The following is a 23,422-nucleotide window of genomic DNA, read 5'->3' on the forward strand; positions in this document are numbered from 1 at the left end:
ATTGTTGAGTGGGAGAAGTGGAGGCGGCTGGCAGTGAGGAAGGAGGACACAGGGGTCCTGTGGCATGCAGCCACACCTCTGCTGCACCCAGCCTGCCCATTGGGAAATTCCCTCCCAGGAACACATCGGTGGTTGACACAGACAGTTTGGGCCAGTGAGGAATCAGGACAGCCTGGGGTTTGGGACTCCAAGCCTTTCCCTGGCTCTCTGACTTCTGCCAGAACTTAAGAAGCCAAATGGAAACTTCTGTTCAACTCCTTGCTTTTTATCCCTTGATCCTGCCTTAATTCTAAGAAAGAGATTTCCGTGCAAGACATATACACAGAACTACCACAGAGCTCTCATGATAAACCTGAAAGTGTAAACCAAGAGAAGAAAGGGAAGGAAACCAAGTCATTCTGCAGTGATTAGGGCTGACGTCCCCGCCCTGCCGGACGCAGCACCCCTTCTTACAGACGATTTTTGCAACATGTCCTCTACCATCCTACGGTTGAAACGTGCATGATATCATCATAACCTGTCCACCTACGTGCATGCTCAAAATCGATAGAATTCCATAACTCGAATGGAGAGAAAAAGGAAAAGTAACTTATCACGATGTATCTATTTGAATATGTAAATGTTGGAGCTGACAGACACTGTGGGGTGGATGGATGTTTGCACCTCCAGAGGAAGCCCTGTGACCCCAGCCCTACAGGCCAGGTGCATGCGACTCAGTCTGAATGTGGCACCATCGCCAGGGACACGATTTGCTGAAGCTGTGAGAAATTTTTGGCAAAACTCTGAGCAAAATTTTTTTGAAACAATTAAGAACTATCTTCTCTCCTGGAAAATTCAATAGTTGTTAAAAGAGTGCAAAAACTTCTGTTTTATGTCAAACTGAGTTAGGCTCATGGCTCAGAGACTCTCTATAAGCTGGTTTTCACACTGAAAGAGCAAATAATCCATTGCCTTGTGCAGTGCCCAACATTTTTATCTCCCCTACCCACCACATCCCACCTCTTGAGGACCACGCACCATAAACTCCCAAAATGGCCCCTAGTCAAAGCTGTGGTTTTTCCAATAGTCATGTATGGATGTGAGAGTTGGACTATAAAGAAAGCTGAGCACTGAAGAATTGATGCTTTTGAACTGTGGTGTTGGAGAAGACTCTTGAGAGTCCCTGGGACTGCAAGGAGGTCCAATCAGTCCATCCTAAAGGAGATGAGTCCTGAATATTCATTGGAAGAACTGATGCTGAAGCTGAAACTCCAATACTTTGGCCACCTCATGTGAAGAGTTGACTTATTGGAAAAGACCCTGATGCTAGAAAAAATTGAAGGTAGAAGGAGAAGGGGACAACAGGGGATGAGGTGGTTGGATGGCATCACTGACTCAATGGACCTGAGTTTGAGTAAACTTCGGGAGTTGGTGATGGACAGGGAGGCCTGGAGTGCTGCAGTCCCTGGGGTCGCAAAGAGTCAGACACGACTGACTGACTGAACTGAATTGAACTGAGGAGGGGGCCACTAGGTGAAGATGAAAAGAACTGAACTGTCATGAACCGGTTAAAAAGAAACCTCAGTGTGTGGTGAGAAATTTGGAATGTGATTATGGACGCAGGCTTAGGGGGACCACTGGTGAGAGAGGAGTAGATGGCTTCTTGGTTGATCCTGAACAAATCCAGAGGCCCCCAGAGATGAGTCCTCCCCTGTCCATGAAGCCCCAGGGGCGGGGACTTGTTCCACAGGAACCCAGGCCTAGAGGGACAGAGACTGGCCCAGGACCACACTGCCAGACCTCACAACGTGCTGCTGCATTCAGCAACCGAAACCCGGGTCCTCTGGCGAAGTCTGGGGGCTGTTCTCAGCCCCACGGTGCAGCAATTTCCAGGCTAGGACTCCGCCCCCCCACTTCCAGGTCCACCTGCCCACAGTCCAGGAGTTGCACCTTGATGTGCAAGTGAGCCTGGGATTCCTGCACAAGGTCCTCTCGGCTTCCTGCCCTTAAGAGACGGCTGGATGGGTTTGCTGCCAGGCACAGAGAGAGGCAGGGGCGCTCTGGGAGCCGGCTTCCCCCACCTCTGGCTTCCCCGACCTTTGGACCTTTGGTTCTGGGGCGGGGGGCGCAGCCTTCTGTGGCACCTGACACCTGACCCCTCCCACTCCTGCTCCCAGGTCCCAGCTCCTCCCCTCCTTCTTCCTCCCTCCCTCCTCTCTGTGGGTACCTGGGAAGGGTGGTGTCAGGCCTGGAAACTGGGAGGAAGCTGTTGAGGTGGGCTGGTGACCTCAGGGCTGGCCTGTGGCTTGCTGCCTAGTGGGGTGGAGTTTCTCACACCCAAGGAGTAGATGCTTAGGGTCATTGTGGTGGGGCAGGCTCCAGTAAGTGCTAACCTTTCCGGATTCTGCTTGATTATCAGGTGACCTGGCCAACTCTTTGCCCTGCCGTGAGCCTCAGTTTTCTCATCTGTAAAATGGGAGCAGTAACCTCTGCCCTCTCATTTCACAAACATTCACTGGGCACGTGCTATGTGCCCGATGCTGTCCTAGGGGCTGGGGACAGAGCGATGAAGAAGACAGATACTCTGGCCCCCACAGAGCGTATCATCTAGTTGTCGTTCAGTCGCTCAGCCGTGTCTGGCTCTTTGCGACCCCATGGACTGCAGCACACCAGGCCTCCGTATCCTTCACTATCTCCCAGAGTTTGCTCACACTCATGTCCATTGAGTTGATGATGCCTTTCAACTGTCTCATCTAGTAGAGGGAGACAGAATAAACAAGTAGATGGATTATTAGCAGTAATAAGCCTTACGAGGAAATTCAAGCCTAACAAGTGGGAGTGGGAAGGTCTGTGATGCTTCAGAGTGAGCTTCTTAACCTTTCATCGCTCCAGGAACCCCTTTAACAGTCTCAGAATAGTGTTTTTCAACCTAGAGGGGTGGGATGGAGTGGGAGGTGGGAGGGAAGTTCAAGAGGGAGGGCACATATGTAACCTACGGCTGATTCATGTTGATGTACGGCAGACATTTATACAATATTGCAAAGCAATTATCCTCTAATTAAAAATAAATTTTTTAGAAGGTGGACCATAAAAAAATGAAATAAAATGCAAAGGATAGTGATGAAAGCCAATTATATTAAAACATAGTTAGCAAAACATTTTTTTTAATGTAATAAATATGCTGTCTAGTTAGCATGTTAAATAGCAAGATCTAGCAATGGGTTTGATGATGACTGTGACTTTGAAGTTGTGACGAGCACAAAAGATATTTAAAGAAATCTGCACTGTCTGTAACGTGATATGTTAACATCTGTGACATCTGTGGGCGACAAGGTCACGGAGACTGCTGTCATGCCTCTGCGGTTTGTTGCCTGCGTTCCTCCTTCAGAGAGATGCTACATTTCAGGTGGAGGCTAAGGAAGATACAGATGTTGTCCTTTTCTTTTTTTTCTCTCCCACTTATCAGGCCTGGTCGATTCTAAGAGGCATGCCAGGGTAAAAATGCCTCCTTTAGATGAAGTGACCCGGGAGGGCCTCCCTGGGAAGGTGACTTTTCAGTGACGACCTGAAGGAAGGAGGTTAGAAACAGAGGGCTACAGTGATCTGGCGAGTGCAGGGACCCCGGAGCCCATCGGCTCTGGACTGGCCACCTAAACCACCCTGGTACCAGGGAGGTGATGGAAGGGTCAGAAGCCCAGGGACCTTGGGACAGTGCCTGACTGGTTGGGGAGAGGGTCTAGCAGGGAACACCTCAGAATGAGAGGAAGCAGTAATGGCGCAGAAGGGTCCCTGGGAGGGGGTGGGCGGAGAGCCTGAGGCCAAGAGACTTTATGCACGCCCTGTTTCCAGAAGCCATGGAAAGTGCCCCTGTGGTCTGTGAGGGGCCAGGCTGGTTTCTCTGGCCCAGACGCCAAGTCAGACGCAGGTGCATTTCCATCCCTGCCTCCAGCCGCCAGTTCTGGAAAGTTCCTCCAGAGAGGCCCCTCTCTGCCCCAGTTCGAGTCATACCTCACTTTAAACTGCTACCCTTCCTCTGCGCGCACACACATACACACACACACACAAACACACTCCCCCAGGCTCAGAAGCCCCTGTTGGTCTGCACACACACACACACTCCCCCAGGCTCAGAAGCACACACACACACACACACACACACAGGCTCAGAAGCCCCTCAATTTAAATGGCACACACACACACACACTCTCCCAGGCTCAGAAGCCCCTGTCAATTTAAATGGCACACACACACACACACACGCACACGCACTCTCCCAGGCTCAGAAGCCCCTGTCAATTTAAATGGCTACCCTTCCTCTGCACCCACAAACATACACACACACACACACACACACTCCTCCAGGCTCAGAAGCACACACACACACACACACACACACTCCCCCAGGCTCAGAAGCCCCTGTCAATTTAAATGGCACACACACACACACACACACTCTCCCAGGCTCAGAAGCCCCTGTCAATTTAAACGGCTACCCTTCCTCTGCACACACACACACACACACACACGCACACACTCTCCTCCAGGCTCAGAAGCACACACATACACTCCCCCAGGCTCAGAAGCCCCTGTTGGTCTGCACACACACACACACACACACACACACACACACACTCTCCCCCAGGCTCAGAAGCACACACACACACACACACACACACACACACACACTCTCTCTCTCTCTCTCTCTCTCTCTCTCTCTCTCTCTCTCTCTCTCCCCCCCCCCCAGGCTCAGAAGCCCCTGTTGGTGTGGCCTGAGCAGCCTGACTGGTTTTCTTTCTTTTTTTTTTTTTTATCTGAGTATCTTTGCTTTTAGGGGCTTCCCTGGTTGTGATTCGTGGATTCGCCAAGAGCCGGACAAGACTGAGCGACTCAATTGAACTGGTGACTCAGACAGTAAAGAACCTGCCTGCAATGCAGGAGACCCGGGTTCGATCCCTGGGTGGGGAAGATCCCCTGGAGAAGAGAATGGCCACCCACCCCAGTACTCTTGCCTGACAGATCCCGTGGACGGGGAGCCTGGTGGGCTGCAGTCCATGGCGTCACAAAGAGTCAGACGTGACTGAGCGACTGACGCGCATCACTGCTTTACAGTGCTGTGCTAGTCTCTGCCGTAGAGCAGAGTGAGGCAGCTGTATGTGTACATACATCTGCTCTGTTTTTTTTAAATTTCCTTTCCATCTAGGTCACTGCAGAGCACTGAGTAGAGTTCCCTGTCTGTACAGTAGGTTCTCCTTATTCTGCTCTCTATTTTGTACATAGGAGTGTGTATATGCCAGGCGTAATCTCCCACTTTATCCCACCCACTCTCCCCTGTGGTGTCCATACATTTGTTCTCTTTGTCTGTGTCTCTGTGTCTGCTTTGCAAATAGGTTCACGTGGGTCATTTTTCTAGATTTCACATGTATGTGCTAATATATGCTATTTGTTTTTCTCTTTCTGACTTGCTTCGGTCCGTGTGACAGTCTCTAGGTCCATCCATGTCTCTGCAGATGTCACAGTTTTGTCCCTTTTTCTGCTGCTTTCTTTTGCGCTGGGTTGTCCTGTTTCTGGGGCTGGAATTTTCACTCCCATCACTGGGTCATCAAGTACCAGCCATGCCAAGCTGGCTATTGGTCCCTCCCCCCAACACACACCCCTCAAACGTTTGTCTTCCACCTGTGAAGTGGGCATATGGAATTGGGTCTGCCTGTCCTGGGTGGGTGTTGAGAGTACGAGGACAGCCCTGGGGGAACGCAGGTGCACAGAGCCATCAGCCCCTGCCCTCGGGGAGTCCCCAGGCCCATAACTGGGGACTGGAGGTAGGGGCGCTCAGAGGCAGAGCAGAAGGAGGCCAGTGTGACTTGGGGATCAGTGATCCTTACGCACCACCCCCCCCACCCCCCAACCTCATATATCGTGGAGACTTTGATGATAATGGAGAGCAGGGCAGGAAGGGAGACTCCAACCTCAGAAAAGGTGCTGGGAAAATCAGGTTGCCCTTTGAGGAAAAACCTTTACCTTCTACCAGGCCAACCGGTAAATCCCTAGAAGAATCAAAGAGCAACGTAGGAGGTAGAGAGGATGCTACTGATCGAAGGCACCCTTTATCTGCTTGTTCCACGGGGAAACCTCCCCAAACATGAAAAGACAGGAGCAGCCACAAATCAAGAGGCAGAACTGAAAATGCAAATCAGCCCGGAGTCAGAAAGCGAAATGTAAGGGCCAGTGAAGTGGGAGACCGATTGCCACAAACAGGACAAGGACAGTGTTAAGGAGCTTGCTAGAGAGTGGGGTGTGTGTGTGTGTGTGTTTAAAACCTTAAAACTCGGGAAGACTGAAGCAGTCATTTGTGTTGGATGAGGACAGATGATAAACAAAACATTTCGGTCTCACTGATAATAGAACAAAGGTGTTGAAGTTAAGAGCGTTTCAGAGATCTTCCACCTTGATAGACTTGGTCCTGAAGATGCTGACCACATCACAGTAGACTCGGCCCCACAACGATCACCATGCTTCTCTCTGGAGAGTCATCTCACTGGAGAGATCAGTGCCCCTGAATCCATCTCAGCCCTCTGATGAGATGAAATCACTCACCGCTGCCTAGAGTCTGCTGTTGCTGCTGCTGCTAAGCCCCTTCAGTCGTGTCCAACTCTGTGCGACCCCATAGACGGCAGCCTACCAGGCTCCCCCGTCCCTGGGATTCTCCAGGCAAGAACACTGGAGTGGGTTGCCATGTCCTTCTCCAGTGCATGAAAGTGAAAAGTGAAAGCGAAGTCTAAGGAAATAAGCAGAGGTGTAGACAAAGATTTTTATAAACAGAAGGTCATTTTCCTTTTATTTTAAACGGTAACACAAAAATCATGATTTTTAAAGTTTTTTTTGCCCTCCTCAGGAATTTTGAATGGAGAATTTGGGGCCAAATGTCTATCTAAAAATAGAACAGAGTTCTGGAAATAACAATTGTGTCTACAAATGAAATGTCTGTAGCTCCCAAATCAGTCCTTTTTCAAGCCCCAGCTGCACACGCCAATAAGAAATGAGCAGCAGCATAAATACCCAAGATAAGGAGACGGATAAATAAAAGATGAGGCTTCCATGAGTGGAAATATTTTGAAGCCATTAAAAATGAAGTTTATGAAGAATTTTTAATGATGTAAGTGCTCATGATGTGATGTTAAGTGAACAGGAAAAAAAGGGTACGGAAATATTTAGTGTCATTTTTACAACTGTGTAAAAACATACACTCGCCCGAAAAGGGTTGCAGGAGAGAACATTCAAGTGTTAATAGTGTTTCTCTCTAGCTAGTGGAACTGTGGGTGATTTCTTCTTCTTTTTTTATATTTTCTGCATTCTCAAAATTTTCTCTAAAGGTTACGAATTATTTTCAGGAAAAAACATGTACCTATCCTAGCTCCCCACCCCAAAATCCTGAGAGTCTCGGGGGAATAGCAAAAAGCCCGAAAAACGGAATAAATAAACCAGGGTGGCCAGAACGCAGGGTAAGGGGAATGTGATCAAATGGGTAACAGGCCTCCAGGGGGCCTTGAATGCCAAGCCCAGCAGCTTGAAGTTCACCCAGAGTCCTCTCTTCTGCCCCGGGGTCACAGGAGAGAGGCCCGGCCCTCCTGAAAGAGGAGGGCTTCAGGCTGTTGTGAATAGCTTCCTGGTGCCAACCTCCTGCCTTTATTTCCGCCTCCCAGGTAAAAGTTTCACGCTGACCATCACCGTGTTCACCAACCCCACGCAAGTGGCCACCTACCATCGTGCCATCAAAGTGACCGTGGATGGACCCCGGGAGCCTAGACGTAAGTGCCAAAGCCACTGAGCCGACTGGGCTGGGGAGGAGGGCCCAGCGGGGTCACCAGGGTCAGGCGGATGGCAATGAATCCCTGGAGCCGTGGGGAACTGCAGTCCTGCTGCTCAGCTCTGCACCTGGCCTCCCTGCACTATGTGCTAATGCTTAGCCTGGGGCTGTAGGAAGCCCCGCTGCAAAGGGGAGGTGATGGAATCAGCGTGACCCCCAGCCTGCCACCCCCAGGGTTGACTGCCCATGAGGGGGCGACGCGGGACTGTGGAGAGGAAAGGACGGAAAAGACTGCAGAGAGGGCGGTGTGTGTTTGGGGTGGAGGTGGGGCCCGGTTGCCTTGACTCCACCTCAGCTTCCTCTGCCAGCGTGGGAGTGAGGGAGCTTGGGAAGCAGGTGCTACTCGGGGTGCGAGGCCACATCCCCTCCTTGGAAACCCTTCCTTTGAACCTCAGTGTGTGATTCAAGTCTCACGGAGCCCAGACACTCTGACCCCAGGACCCACCTCTTGAGATCAGGAATGCACATCTGATTCCGCAAATGTTTATTGAGCACGTATTCTCTGCAGGGAGCAGGGCATCCATGCATTTTAGCATCAAAGAGGGTTTCTGTTTCGTTGCTTCTGCCTGCTGGATGACCCAGAGTTTCAGATTCAGATTAGGGAAACCGGAGGGGCAGCTGCCACTGTGGGCCAGAGACCGGTGTTTGCTGAATGAATGAGGGAATGAATGAAACAAAGACGTAGCCGGTCGTCTCTGGATTGTTGCTTCCTGAGCTCAGAGCAGAGCTCTTATGTGGACTGGCCCCGACTTGTGGCATGATCGATGTATTGAGAGTTGCCATGTCCTTCTCTCTGTCGCTGTGGCCCTTTACAGTTGAGAAAACCCTCTCACATTTCCTGTCTCATGGGATTCTGAACCAGAGGGCCACTGGGTTCCCAGGAGGAGGAATCCAGCCCTGGGGATGTTGAGAACCTGGCCAGGGCCTCACACTGTCTTAGATGTAGGGAGGTGCCCTGTCTTCCCAGAAATAGCTTTCAGTTCCAATTCCAGGCCTGGGTGGGCCTGAGGAAGGAGGCTGGGAAGGGGCTATGGCTGTGTAAGGGCAACATCAGTGAGGACCACCCAGGCCTGGCCCTGGGCCACTCTCCCTTTGGGGGAATCAGGCCTGGCCCCCTGATCTGTCCAGCCCACACCAGCACCTGGCCACGGGGAAAGGGCTCAGAGCTGGGTTTTCCAGCCCTGGAAGTGTTTCCCTGCAGGCTTCTCAAGGCCACCTCCTCTAACCCCCTCCACCCAGGCTCCTGATCATGGTCATCAGGCCCAGGTGATTCACCTCCCAGCTGGCACCTGCCCTGGCCAAATTCCTGCTGGTTCCTTCCTGCAGGGATTAGATGTAGATGGGCCCATGACTGTGACGTTGGGCTTTGTGTCTCAAGAGAAGTCTTGTCTCCCTTTTTGGTCTCGGTTTTGTCATCTGTGAACCAGGTCAGTGACCCCAAGAGTCTCAAGGCGGTGATGGCTGGGAAGCCCTTGTGAGCCACAGGTGCATGGTACAGAGAGCAGATCTGACCCGGCTTGCCTGGCCGGGGGACCTTGGGGCAGTCCTTGACCTCTCTGCACCTTGGTCGCCTTCTCCAGGAAATGGGATGATACCTCCCAGCCTGCTGGCCAGTGATGGCATGTGGATAGTATCTGGCTGTAGCAGAGGGAGGGTCCTTGTGGGTCTCTGGATCCCTGGTGCTCTGTTAATCCTTGTTGTCTGGCTTCCCCCATACTCCCACCACCACCACCACCATTGGTCGATGGTTGAACCTTTCTTGGTCAGCAGCAAGGTGGCTGCTGAGAAACCCAGGTCATAGTAATAGAGGTGCTGAGTTTCTGATGAAGGAGGTGCTATTTTACTGTAAGTCTCCAGGGGCTGAATCAGGATGAATGGGAGCCACAGTTGGCCTCAGCATGATACTGAGCACTGAGGAGCCACTCCATAAAGCAGCGAGCTTCCATGCATAGAGGCAGGCGGGCAGGGGACTTGGAGCTTGGTTGGAAGGCTCCCAGGACCCAGCCAATGCCTGGATCCCTCAGATTCCAGAAGGATCCAATGCCTGGACCCTCTGTGTTCAGCCCTGCCCAGCCCCGAGCTGCCCACCCTCCCCAACTAAGGCCGCTGGATGAGGGAGGGGGCTCAGCTCTCTGCCCTTGAGAGCCCCCAAGTCCCTTGTGTGCTCATCTCTCCCTAGGTCTCCCACGCCTGAGACAGCCCTTTCCTGGGGTGAGCTGGTGGGGGCAGGGATGGTATGGTTGGAGACAGCAAGAGGAAGGGAATGAAGCTGGGTTCTGAAAGACCCTGGAGTCAGAAGCAAGTCAGTGTGGGCCAGATCAGTGGTTTTAAAGCAGTTTCTTGAAACAAAATCTTGGTTGTTGTTCAGACGGTAAGTCATATCCAACTCTTTGCAACCCCATGGATGGCAGCACACGCCAGGCTTCCCTGTCCTTCACTGTCTCCAGGAATTTGCTCAGACTCATGTCCATTGAGTTGGTGATGCCATCCAACCGTCTTACCCTCTGCCACCCTCTGATCTTAGCAGAAGCTCATTTATAGAAAAGGGCGGATGTGGGAGGTGGCCCTCAGGGCAGGTCTCCCCAGCACCCCTGGTTCCAGCCCCAACCTGGCCTGCACTCTTCCACCTTTGGACGCCGCTGCCTCCTTTCTCGGCTTCCATTTCCCCACCTGTAAGTGGTCAGAGGCCGGCTCAGCTGCGTTTGGTCAGCGAGCATTCCTGGGGTGCCGGGCCCTTGGCAGAGTCTCTCTCTTTTTGTTGGGGGCGCTACACTGTGCGTCACGTCTGATCTCAGTTCGCAGACTAGGAATCAAACCTGTGCCCCCCTGCAGTGGAAGTATCTTAACCACTGGACTGCCAGAGAAGTCCCCCAGAGTCTCTTAACTGATTCTCGACTACCCCAGGAGGAGACAGGCTGGCAGACAGAGCCGCTTCGGTACACCCTCGGGGCTCCAGCCTGGGGCTCAGGGAAGCCAGGGCTGCGTGGAAGGGGCTTCTAAGCCCAGTGTGCTCATCTGTAAGGCAGGGACGGCACTAGCCGGTGCTATGGGGAGCTGTGAGTGTTCCATGAGTCTGTTGCTGACTGGCCCTCAAGACTCTCCTGATGGATGTTCGCTGGGTTTTCCTTCTGGGCTTTTCTCCTGCTTTGGGACCACACCACCACCCCCAAACCCCATGTGAGGGCTGAGCCTTCTGTGGGGAGGAATGGGAGTCGAGGCTGGTCCTGGGAGCCAGGGAGCGGGCGCCTTACAGCTCCCCGAGGCCCGGCTGTGGGTTCTGTGGCTGGGTCGTTCCCCTCTGCTGCCCTGCAGAGCGTGCCCAGCCTGCAGCCAGGTGGCCGGCTGGGTTTGAAGGCTGGCTTAGTGGCTTCCTGCCTGTGTGGCCTTGGTTTCCGAGGTTCTCAGGGCTGGTGTCCCTCAGAGTCACCAGGGGCTGGTCACGAAGCAGGTGGAGCAGGATCCTGAAACATGGTGGCGGGCGGGGTCGTGCTCGGGCGGGGTCGTGCTCGAGCGGGCCTGGGCTGGACCACAGTTCGGGAGCCACTCACCCCGACTCCCAGGCTCAGGGTTGTTGTACTTGGGAGCGCTTCCTTGGTGGCTCAGGCTGTAAAGAATCCGCCTGCAATGCAGGAGACCCAGGTTCAATCCCTGGATCAGGAAGACCGCTGGAGAAGGAAACGGCTACCCACTTCAGTAATCTTGCCTGGGAAATCCCAAGGACAGAGGAGCTTGGCAGGCTACAGTCCGGGCTACAGTCCGTGGGGTTGCAAAGCACTGGACGCGACTGAGCAGCTAACACACACTTGGGAGGGTGGGGCACAGGTTCCTCACTGAGGCACCAGCCCATCTTGCCTGGGGCTGGGGGCGGTGGTCGGGTCTTCTCTTCCCCAAAATATACATGGGATGATTTCAACAAATACTACTTTCCTGGGGCCCAGCCATTGTTCTAGAAACTGAGGAGGCTGCACTGAACCCAACAGACCAGGTTCTGGCCCTCCTGGGTCTCACACACTCGGGGGTGGGGAGAGGGTAAGTCATGCTGCTATTGCCACGGCTGTGAAGCCCGGATCTGATGTGTGACTGGGCCCCCTCCACCCTCCTCTCCTCCACCTTCCTCTTTGCTTACCCTACTCTGGCGGCTCTGCCCTGCTGACTCGTCGTTGAAGTAGGCAGCTTCATGCTCTGGCCTCTTGGCCTTTGTCCAGCTGTTCCCTCTACCTGGGCTTGCCTGTCCTGACCCCCTGGACGCACAGACATCCCCGTTCCCCTAAACTTCCTGGCTTTTGTTTTACTTGTCACCTTCTAAGATGCTATATAGCTCACTCACTTATTTCAGCTATTTTTCATCTTCCCTGATTACTGTTTGTCCCCCGCTACCCCAGGGGCGTGGGTGGTCTTTTGCTTTGCCAGACATTGGTGTAGACCCTGGAACACAGACGTGAGTGCGTTGCCGGTGTTCAGTAGGTAGTTGTTGAATGGATAAACGAGGTAAAACAAACAATTTAGCGAGTTAGATTTCTGGTAGTGAGAAGTCCGGCGGAGAAAACCAAAGCTTGGGGAGGGGTGGAGCGAGCAGGGCTGGGACCCACAGGGACGTGTCACCTCCTGAAGAGGTGATGTTGGAGCAGAGGCCTGAAGGAGGTGAGCAGACAGCCATGGGGGTGGCTGGGAGCTGGAGACAGCATGGGCAGGCCAAGTGACCCTGAGCCGGCCACCAACCTCAGGTCGCCACAGTTCCATCCTCCATTCCAGGTGTGGGCACTGGAAGGGTGCCCAGGATGCCCACCCCCAAGGAGTGCACCCGGCAGGCAGGAAGGGGTTAACCTCAGACTCCTGTGCTCCCCCCTGATCAGGGTCCTGGCTCCCAGTTCCCAGCCACCCACCCACCCCCAGGGAGTGCACCCAGCAGGCGGGAAGGGGTTAACCTCAGACCTCCGGGGCTCCCCCCTAATCAGGCCCAGGCCGCTGGAAGCCCCAGTTGTGGCCCCAGGAGGGACCCGCTGGCCCCTCGCCTGCCCGCCCGCTTCTCTGCCCAGCCGCCGACCGGCTTTCATCTGCTCACAGGGGGCCGATTCACAGCGGACCACCCCGGGCCCAGCACCCGCCTGAGATGCCGTGCGGCTGTTAAGAGCCGGGTGTAAATCTCCTGACAGGCCACAGAGCGGGCCTTGGGCCCGGGTGCCCCACCCGTGAGGCCGGGCAGACAGTGGCCGCTGTGTCTGAGCTGTGGCCGCACCAGGCCCGGGCCGGGTAGCCAAGGAGGTGGCCAAGAGGCTTCAGATGGCAGAAGGGCCCCATGGCTGGGGCCCACATTGTCGCCCGCAGACCGCGCCTCTCCCGCGGCCCCACCCAGCACTGCTGCTCCTGGCTCCCGGCTCCAGTTGGCCTGCTGCCCTTCTCGCCCCCTCCAGGGCAGGACACGGAGCTGGCCTCCTGCCAGTCCGGCCTTGCTGCCAAGGAGCCCAGCTGTACTCTCTCTCAGAGGTCTCGGGAAGCCAAGACCTTAGCAGCTGAGCTACATGCACCCTGCTCACCCTTCCGGGTGTGCCCTTCGCCACTTGCCTCCACTTTCCCATGTGGAAAATGGGTGTGATGGTAGCAGCCTCCCAGAGGATCATCATGGCCCCTGGAGATGAGACGTGTGGCCTGCCCAGCACAGTGTGTGGCCCATCGAAACCGTCTGCTCACGTGGTTGCCACACTCGTCTCGGGGAGCTTGTGTTGGGCCCGGGTGAAGCCAGGGGATGGCCCTGACGGCCCCCGGGTTTCCCCCTGGAAGCACCAGATTCCTGGCAGTCCCTGAGGACCCAGTGCTGGCCCAGGGACGAACGATGCCTGGGAGTAGAGAGAAGGGAGGCCCCTCCGCTCCCGCTGGAACCCAGCCCTGGTCCTCAGGCTTCTGCCGCTGTGACCCCCGGGTGAGTCACCCGCCCGGCTGGGATCCAGTATTCGTCCCCCAACTCTGATCCTTCTCGCACACCTGTGAGGCTACATCCACACACCTGCCCCTAACACTTCCCCCCGACTACTGACTAGATCATTGAAGAGGAGCTGTGAATCTTGAGGGCCAAGGCCAGGCTGGGTGTTTCATTCTCCCCAGCCTGTCTGCACCCTCAGGAGTTAAGAGTGTGAGCTCCGTTTCACAGATGACACACCGGAGCCCCAGAAGAGAGAGTGACCTGCCCCAGTCACCACTGGGTGAGAGCTGCCCGGGACAGGCCCTGGGTCGCTGGGGCCTGGAGGCTCACACACGAGGTCAGAGCCTTGATCAAGATGACATCGGAGGGGCCCTCAGTGAGTTGAGCCCAGCTGCTTGCAGGGGGTCGGGCCACCAGGTCCAGACGGCAAGGGGGGTGCCCTCCCCCAGCGTCCCATCCTCGCTCTATTCAGAAACACTTGGGGGCCTGTCCTTTGGCTCAGCCTTAGCCCAGGGCTTAGACAGTATGATAACCACTCGACGGGTGTGGAAACCGAGGTCCAGAGGGAGGAGAGGGACTTGGGGGTTTAGAGCAGGGTTTGAGTTTAGAAGTTTGGACCGGGCTTCAGAGTGGGGTGGGGCTCCTGCTGGGGTCCACTGAGACCCTCTCATCTGCCTTTTCCCGGGCCTGTCCTCCAGGCCCTGGGCCTAGGCTGGGCCCTAACAGCCAACCGTTTGGATCTCCCCCACCCCGACTTTGCAAACCCAGGCCCTGTAGGGTGGGCTCCAGGAAGGCAAGGTGGCCAGGTGCTTCTGTGTGACCTCGAGCATGTCACTGAGCCTCAGTTTCTTTACCTGTGTACTAAGGACAGTGGTGCACACCTCTCTACCCGCCCCCGCCGCCATGGGGATGATGCAGGTGAAACAAGGCAGAGTGTGGCAACTGCTGAGACCCTGCAGAGGAGAAAGGGCTCAGTAAGCGTCAGCGCAGTTTTCCTTTGCATTACTGCTAGCTACTGCTCTTAGCCTTGCAGAGGAGCTGTGGGGCTCCGTGCTGGGAGAAGGGGGCTTCCTAGAGGGGGTAGGGGGCTCTTGGACTGAGCCCCAAAGGACAGGAAGACTCCTGACGGGCTGTACCTGAGCCGCTGCCCTGGAGTGTGCGAGGCAGAGAATATTAGAGAAACCCTGTGAACAGCTGTGGAAGGAGCAGGCGGAGGGGCCCCGAGCCAGCAGCCCCTGCCTCCCTTCCTTCTGGGGCCGCTTCCTCGCCAGTGGCTAGTTCTTGGAGTCTAAAGTCAGGGACTTTTGAAGCTGGAGGGGCCTCGGGGAGCAGTATGTACAGAGGGGAAACTGAGTCCTAGCGTGAAAGGGCTGGGCCCCTGGTGACCCGGTGAACTGGGCCAGGGCTCCCCACCCCCAGCTCTCACTGTGGGCGGCGGAATGAAAGAGGTCTATTCTGAAGGCTCATCTTCTTTCCTTGGGCACAGGGAGTTCCGTTCTGCTCCCAGTGTGAAGGCTGGGGCCCCTTGGCTCTGAGACTCTCTGGCGCCCTGGCCCCATGGAGCCGCCTGGGCTCCCTTTCGGCCCTCCCAGGCCTTGACTCAGGGGTTCCACAGCAACACGGAAGCGGTTCCCCCACGTGCTGTGAAAACTCCCCTCCAGGAAGTCTGCCCTTCGCGAAAGTAGGGTAGCGTGTGGTTGGAGCGTATGCGCCGGGACCACATTACCTGCTTTATATCCCAGACCAGTCGCTTAGCATAGGGTTCATCTTGAAGCCTCAGTGGCCCCATCTGTACAATGGGGACGAAAGGGAAGTATCCGGAGAAGGAACACTGGACTTGGGATCAGGGGTCTGGGTGCCGACACTGGCTCTGCTGGCCTGGCTTTGTGTCCCAGACAGGACTCACCGTCCTGGCCTCAGTGTCCCGGTCTCCACATGGAGACGATAATCCTGCCTTCCTTGGCGTGAGCTGGGTTAGAGGTGACCACACAGGGGACAGTGACCTGGGTGGGTGGAAAGCATCCAGAGACCCGCAGGGGCACCGTGTGGCCCACCCACTGTGGCTTGGGGTGGGGGAAAGGGGTGTGACTCGAGCGCAGCTACCGGCTACCAGGCTGCGGGCGGTCCTTGAACCCAGGCGAGCTGTGAACCCCGCCCTCCTTCCGTCGGCCCGCAGGCGTCTCTGTAAACACTCTGTACTCAGTGTGACTCAGAAACGGGACTCTATCCGCCAGCGACAATAACAGCAAGGCCTGAGGGTTTGCAGCAGCTTTTGTGTAGGCCCATTGGCTCACTTCAAGCTTGTGGTTGACTAAGACACCCAGATCCTTTGCACCGAGCTGCTGTCAGGTCAGTCTGCGGTCTCCACATCTCTCCAGCCGGCTTCCTGCCTGTTGAGATTGTTCTCAGTGCGTTCATGATCCAGCTCATCCACGTCACCCTGCCGTCCCCAGTGGCCGCAGCAGCCAGGGCGAGAGCACGCCCTCCAAGGCCTTCCAGGACCGAGGCTGAGCCCCGTGGCACTGCCCTGGAGACCCTTTCCCCAGGGCTATCCATTAGTCAGTCCTCGATGGCTCACGTTAGACAGCCAACCAGAAAATGAAACCTCAAACTTGGAGGCTGCAAACTGGCAACCCCTGAGCAGGACACATTGTGCCAAGTGGGTTATTTTGTTGTTGTTGTTGGTTTCAGTATGCCAGGCTTCCCTGGCGGCTCAGCTGGTAAAGGATCCGCCTCAATGCAGGAGACCCTGGATCTCCTAGAGAAGGGAATAGCTATGCACTCCAGTATCCTGGCCTGGAGAATTCCATGGACTGTATATAGTCCATGGGGTCGCAAAGAGTCGGACATGACGGAGTGACTTTCACGTTTCAGTATTTGGGTTAATCGCCGACATATATAATACGGGAGATTTCACAGAAAAGCAGGTTTATGGCTTCTGGTAAATTGGAAACGCAACACTGGGCCCACCTCCATTGGGGCATCAGTCAGCTGGGCTGGATGGCAACTGCCCCTTCTACAAGGCCCACCCTCTCCAGTCTGCCCCAGTCCCCACCCATTCCATCTGCCTCATTTATGAGACTTGTCTGGTCCCCTTAAGCATCTGAGTTTGCAGCCTCAGCTCCAGCCAAACTCACCCCAGCCCACGTTTTTCCTGTCCAGGAGTCCTGGGAGGCAGTAGTGGGGCCTGGCTGGTGTCAAGTGGGCTCATTTTGGCTGCCATGTATCCCATCGGCCCGGGCCTGGGCCCTCCTTGGAGGAGAAATTGGGTTTCTTGGTTCTTGGTGGCTTGCTGAGCCCAGTGTGGCCCCCAGGACAACCGGTTCCATTCCTCGGGGCTCTCAGATGCCTATGTGAGCTGGTGGCAGGGGTGTGGAGCCAGCCTGGGGGACTGTGGGTACCAGAATCCATTGTATCCTCATTTGAAAATCAGGAATCAGGCCCATTCTGCAGCCTCTAGCTCTGTCCCCTCGTTCTCAACAGCAGTGAAGAGTCCCATCACACTTTCCCAGGCCCCCCAGGGGGGCCATATTCTGAGACTGTCGTCTTCTTTCTCTGTCAAGCTAGAAAATTCCTCATGGCAGACCCCAGGACTCAGGCAAGCCTTCTCCTCTCCCCCAGCCCATTCCCCACACTTCTTTTCCAAGAATCCCAGGTCTAGAAAATCCTCCCCACTTCCTCGCTGTGTGACCTCAGGCAAGCCTCTTTACCTCTCTGAGCCGCAGTCCTGTTGTCTTTCTATAGAAAGAGGACCAGGCCAGCCTGCCTGCCTCAGCAGGAGTGCGGGACACACATGGGCTCAGTGAAGCCACTCTGCCCCGACTCATGGCTCCTCACTACACCCCAGGGTGGGCTCCCAAGGTTTTGCGGAAACTCTGTGGTTTCTCTGAGGCAGGGGTACTCTCTCCATTTATCAGATAAGGAAATTGAGGGGCCCCCACCCGGGTGGGCTGTGGAAGAGCAAGTTACAGAATGATACAACCAGGCTGAGACCATTCAAGAAAGTTCCATGAAAAACTTGCTGTGTGTTTTCCATGCACATGAAACCCTAAAGAAGGCCTGGAAAGAAAGACCTCCAAATTGATCACTTGGGGATTTCTGGGCAGGATTTAGGGTGGGTCAGAGGAGCCACCTGTAATGCTTTTCTTTTTGTAGATATTCACGTGTTGCTTGTGAAATGTAAAATGAGTAATTGAAAAAGTTGTGCGTGTGTGTATGTGTGAGGGGGTGATCCCTGTAAGCCTGATGTCATTCAAGAAGGGTTGAGGGTGGCCTTGACTGGCTGCTTAAAAGCAGGGCCACGGCCATCTTGACCCTGCCAGCTCCTCCAGGGTCTTGCAGACGAGGCTGGGGTCCTTCTTATATGGTAATGGCAGAAGAATCCTGCAAGACGCTGGTAGTTTCTCCAAGCTCAGTGCCCCAAGCAGGTGCACTGATCCCCCTGTCCCCAGCTTCTGGGCAAAGATAGGAGTCCGGCCCCTCACACAGTGCCCCGCAGCACTTGCTGGCATCCTGGTGACTATCCTCCTGTCTGAGGCCCAGAGGGGAGAAGGCATGTGCTGGGGGTTCCCAGGTAGCTCTGGACTGGAGGAGCCGGCATTCCCATCCTGGGCCTTGTCTCATTCCTCTTGCAGATGGAAATGCTGGGGGCGGGGGCAGGGAATGCTGGGAGCAGAGAGTGGTACCATCCCTGGGCTCTCTCCCTGCCTGCCACAGAGCCTGCCTGAGTCCCTATGTATGCCTGTTGCCTCAGATTTCCCTTCTGCCAAAAAGTGTAACATAGGGACTTCCCAGGTGGTCCAGTGGCTAAGACTCCCCACTGGAAGTGCAGGGTCCAGAGTTCGATCCCTAGTCAGGGAACTAGGTTCCACATGCCCCAGCTAAGACCCGACACAGCCAAATAAGTAAGTGAAAGTAAATATTTTTTTACAAGTGTAACATAGAGGTGTAGATCTCGGGCTTTGAGTTGAACTCCCAAGTTCAGATCTTGACTCCACAACTTACTGGCTGTGTTGCCTCACCTGTGGCATTGGAAGGTTAGGGTAACATCATGGCAGCCGCAGGGCGGCCCGTACTGACTGTTCTCTGTTCAGAAAAGAGGTGGGTAACGGCCTATGGGACCTCCCTGCAGAGGCCTAAGGTTAGACCGCAGGTCCAACGGAGCGAGGCGTTTCTGCCCACCCCACCCCCACCCCACCCCCATCCCCACCCCACCCCCACCCCGAGACTCGGGGATGAGCTGCTCACGGGCTCCATGCTCTGCAGGGCATCGGCAGAAGCTGGAGGACCAGACCAAGGCGTTCCCCGACCGCTTCGGGGAGCTGGAGCGTCTGCGCATGCGGGTGACGCCCAGCACGCCCAGCCCCCGGAGCTCACTCAGCACCACCAGCCACTTCGGCAGCCAGGCCCAGACCCCCATCCAAGGTATGTCACCCAGCGGGGATGGTGGCTGGGGTGGGCAGGGGCCGGGGGCATTAGGGGCCTGGGCTTGGTCCCTATGCCCCAGAACGGAAGCTCGTCGGAAGGTCCTTGACTGCACCGCCCTGGTCTTAACGACCGGAGTGCGGGTGCCCACTTGCTCTGACACTCATCCTGCTCTGAGGGCCTGCTCAGCTCGGTCCTGGGCTCAGCCCTTCCTTCCTTCACTCAGCAAATAGATACTGCCACCCTCCCTGTGCCATCACAGTGCCCGGCCTCAAGGATCAGTGTGAACAGGCAGACACAGTCCCTTCCCTGCCCCGCCAGGAGCTCCCTGTCCCCTGCGGGAAATAGCCATTGGTCCCCCAGTGTGCCTATTGGAGTTGGACAGGACCTGCCCCAAGAGCCTGAGACAGACATCTGTCTCCCGAGGACATGGTGGGCCCCCAAACCTTGCCTTTCTCATTTGAAAGCACAGTGGTTGGTGGATGCCTCTGCATGGGCCCTGGTGACGTTCAGATGATCTCACTGCGCTCAGAAAAACTTGTAAAGTCAGATTGTAGCCCTGAAGGGACACAGAACTTTCACCTAAGAAAGGTCCCCGCCAACCCAGAGCCTTCCCAGACAGGGAGGAGGAGGAGGGGGGTCTCTGGGCGGAGGCGGGGGATGGAGTCCCTCCCCATGGCCGGATGGACCCGGCAGGCCATGGGAGCCCCGGCCTCAGGCGGACCGTCCAGGTGCACGGGGCCTGGTGCGCAGCTGTCCGGGTTCTCCTGGCCAGTAGGATGGGTGCAGGGGGCTGAGTGCATGGCTGACCCTCAAGCTAGGCGGGGACAGAACGCGTTCATCCCCAGTGCCAGACGAGGCCGGGAGGGCCGGCTGCCATCAGGCGCTGCGGGTTTGTGTCCTTTCTCAGCCCTCCGGGCCTGGTTAGATCCCATTTGGCAGATGTGTGAACTGAGGCTTCAGAGGTGAAGGGCCACCTTTGGGTCACACAGACCATCACTGGCCAGATTCAAAATGTCCATACTTCTGAGGGCCTAGGGGGTCCCTACTGTGTCTCTCTGTTAAAGGAGGCCCTGCCCTCAACCCTGGCCGTGTGTGCCAGGCATGATGCCACACTGAAGCATTTGATGAAGCCCCCTGGCGTGAAGAGAAACTTCCTCCCTTCTGGCCTAGGGAGCTGGGCCTTGGCCCTGCTGAGCCCTGAAGGTAGGGAGAGGCGCCCATCACCCCCCCACCCCCCCACGCCCTATCCTGCAGCTCTGGGCCAGGGGCTGTCCACTTTTGAGACACTCAACTCTTGAGCCTGGGGGATTGCAGGGTGGAGGGGTCTGGGCTCGGGATGCAGGGAGAGGTCTTCTGGGCTTGTGCCCAGCCCTACCCAGAAGCTGTCTGTGTTTCCGTCGCCCATCGGCTGGCCTCAGTGTGGGTGAAGTGGTCTCAGATGTTTCAGTGTGGCATCATGCCTGGCACACATGGCCAGGGTTGAGGGCAGGGCCTCCCTTAACAGAGACCCAGTAGGGACCCCCTAGGCCCTCAGAAGTACAGGAGGTGCCCAAGGGCAGGTGCTATGGACATTTTGAGTCTGCCATGGTGGGGCTGGCACCCAGCCAGGGGCTCCTGGACCCCAGCAGGTGGGCACAGAGTGGTGTCCCAGCCAGCAGCTCCCATGGAAGGGTAGCCCCCCTCCCCTTTCCAGCTGTGTGGACATGGCTTGGGAAGCAGCACCTGACGGAGTCTGAGACAGACCTACTCACCCCTGTCTAGCCCCAGAGGGCCTCGCCTGGCCCAGCAGCAGGCAGAGGCCCTGCCTCCCTGGGGCCTGTATGGGACACCAGCTGACCCCACCCCACCCCTTTGGAGTGAGAGGTAGGGCTTCTGACATCCAAGACCAGGCAAGGAGCTTGACCTTTGCAGTCAGGTAGGCTCTGCTGGCTGTGTGATCTCAGGCAAGTCGCTTCCCCTCTCTGAGCCTCAGTTTTCTTATCTCTAAAGTGGGAAGAAGGAGGTATCTGTCACAGAGGAGTTGTTGGCAGAGCCAGGCTTGGGGAATCCCTCTTTCTGACCCTCCCCTCCTGGTGGGACAGATCTCTGCCTTCAGACTCCCATCCTGGGGGTCCTTTTCAGGGCACCCCCCACCACTCCTCTTGGTTCCTGTTAACAGCTTTGACCCCCCAGCTTTGGTCACTGGCAAGCAGCGCTGAGGCCCCAACCCTCCCATTCCCCAGCCCCCAGCCCCCTGGCTGTGGCCGCCCACAATGGGGGCTTCTCACAGCTCAAAGGCCTCATTCAGCCACCATGCAGCAGCTGGGGCAATTTGGAGAAGAAAATAAACATTTCCTTCCAGTGTTGGGATTGGCTGCTCGACAGCGGCCTGGCCAGCTCGGGTTTCCTGGGGCTACTGGGCTGGAGGGGGTGAGGGGTGGAGGGGGCAGGAGCTGAGGGGTGCTGGGGGCAGATGCTCCCCCCGCCACCCTGCCCTAGGAGGGAGACGGAAGGGGATGGCGGCAGATCCAGGTAGGCCTGCCTGCGGCCCATGGGACCGCCCAAGGGCCACACACACCTGCGCCCACCCGGCACAGCCCCTGTGTTTCCCAGACTGTGGTCCTGTCATCGCATCCTGTGGCCCCTGTTTGGGCTCCCTTTGTTTTGAAAAAAGCCTTCCCTGTCATAGGGGCAGCACTCACTTCCCTGAGCTCAGAGCAAGGTGTTAGCCTCATGCTCCACTCTTCGGGGGATGCCAGGCGATGCCCGCAAGGGTTCTTCCCCGGGGTTGGGAGGTGAGGACAGGAGCCAGGCTCCCCTGACCCCCTAGGCTTCGGGGCAGCACTAACCAGTCAAGGGATCTGTTAGGGAGGGTACCAGTTGTGCCAGAAGACCCCAGTCTCCTGGACCCTCACCCCCCACATCTTCCCAATGTGGAGCCTGGGGTACAACGTCGCATTCTGGTCCACATCCAGGACCAGAGCCTGCGGCTGAGGAGGTAACCCCCAGCTGAGCCGGGAAGACCCCAAAGCCCAGAGAGGTTGCAGGTGTCTGAGGCCACACAGCGCCTCAGGCAGATCTGGGAAAGCAAAGCCTGAGAGCACCTGCAGCTCTTATCCCAGCCGCACCTCAGGCCCTGCAAGCAGTGCCCGCCTAGAGCTGGCCAGGGGAAGGGCTGGGCACCTCCTGAGTCCTCTCTGGCCCCTAGTTTTTGGTGGACAAAGGGCTTGGGGACAGACTGACTTCCAAGTGGAACTGCTGCTGGGAGCTCACCTGCCCGCCCCCAACTGCTGCCCAGAGTCACCCCTGTGGCCAGGGTACAAGGAGGACCATGGTCAGGGGTTCATCTTTGCTGGGCCCCAAATGGGCTGGTTTTCCTGGGTGCCAAGAACGGGAGGTGTCACAGCCACAGCGGCAGCACAGGCCCTCATCAGGCCCCAGCTCAGTGTCAGCACTTTGCATGCATTAAATCCCTAGGGCCTGTTACCGTCTCCATTTTTCACGTGGGACAGCCCGATGCACAGAGAGGTCAAGTGACTTGCCCAGGGACACACAGCTAGTCAGTGACAGAACTAAGATCTGTATCTAAGCTTGGAGACGATACAGTTAACTTCCAGTGTGCTGCCTCAGAGATGGGACAGCTCCCCCTCAGGCACGTGTGAGTCCTCAGGACGAAGAACCCCAGGTTCCGTGCCAGGTCCAAGCTGCTGTGTGACCCTCTGGCGAGAGCCTCACCCTCTCTTAGTCTCAGGTTTCCTACTAAGGGATTTGGACTCGTTCCTGAAGCCTCTTGGGAAGTTGAGGGTTTGGGAGTCTGATTACAAAAGGTGAGGCAGAGGCTAGGATACCCTCGTCTTGGAGCCAAACCCCTGGGGGAGTCAGGGCAAGGCCTGGGCTGGACACTGGGTCTCTCTGCGATGAGGGCAGAGTCCAGGCCACCAGACCCCTCTATGTGCCATCTCACTTTGTTGTGGAGGCAGGTGAGGGTGGCATCTGACCCTCATCTGGCCACCAGGCAGCTCCAGCCTGCAGGCAGCCCTGGAGATGACAGGCCCAGGGTGAGGCCGGATGGCAGGGAAGGACAGAGCCGCTGTGGACACAGCCCCCTCAAATGTAGTCCAGACAGCTCCCGTAGCTTCGCTGAGCCCCGCTGGGCAGAGAGGTGAGGCAGGCGCACGCACACGGGTACATCCCAGCGGGAGCAGAAAGCCGAGAGCCCCTGACAAGTTCCAGTCCCTTCCGTGCAACATGGGAGAAGC

At 56.3% G+C, this 23,422-nt stretch overlaps 1 protein-coding gene across 2 annotated transcripts in view; it reads left to right on the forward strand.

The window, feature by feature from the left end:
- RUNX3 (RUNX family transcription factor 3) overlaps positions 1-23,422 on the forward strand; it is a 66,596-nt gene that overhangs the window by 39,121 nt on the left and 4,053 nt on the right. For both annotated transcript variants that reach the window (XM_027965500.2, XM_042244555.1), the window contains 2 exons: positions 7,677-7,781; positions 19,023-19,181. In XM_027965500.2, coding sequence (XP_027821301.2) covers positions 7,677-7,781; positions 19,023-19,181 — 264 coding nt within the window. The remainder of the gene's footprint in view (positions 1-7,676; positions 7,782-19,022; positions 19,182-23,422) is intronic.

Source organism: Ovis aries, chromosome 2 (assembly GCF_016772045.2).
Source record: "Ovis aries strain OAR_USU_Benz2616 breed Rambouillet chromosome 2, ARS-UI_Ramb_v3.0, whole genome shotgun sequence".
Classification (NCBI taxonomy): Eukaryota; Metazoa; Chordata; class Mammalia; order Artiodactyla; family Bovidae; genus Ovis; species Ovis aries.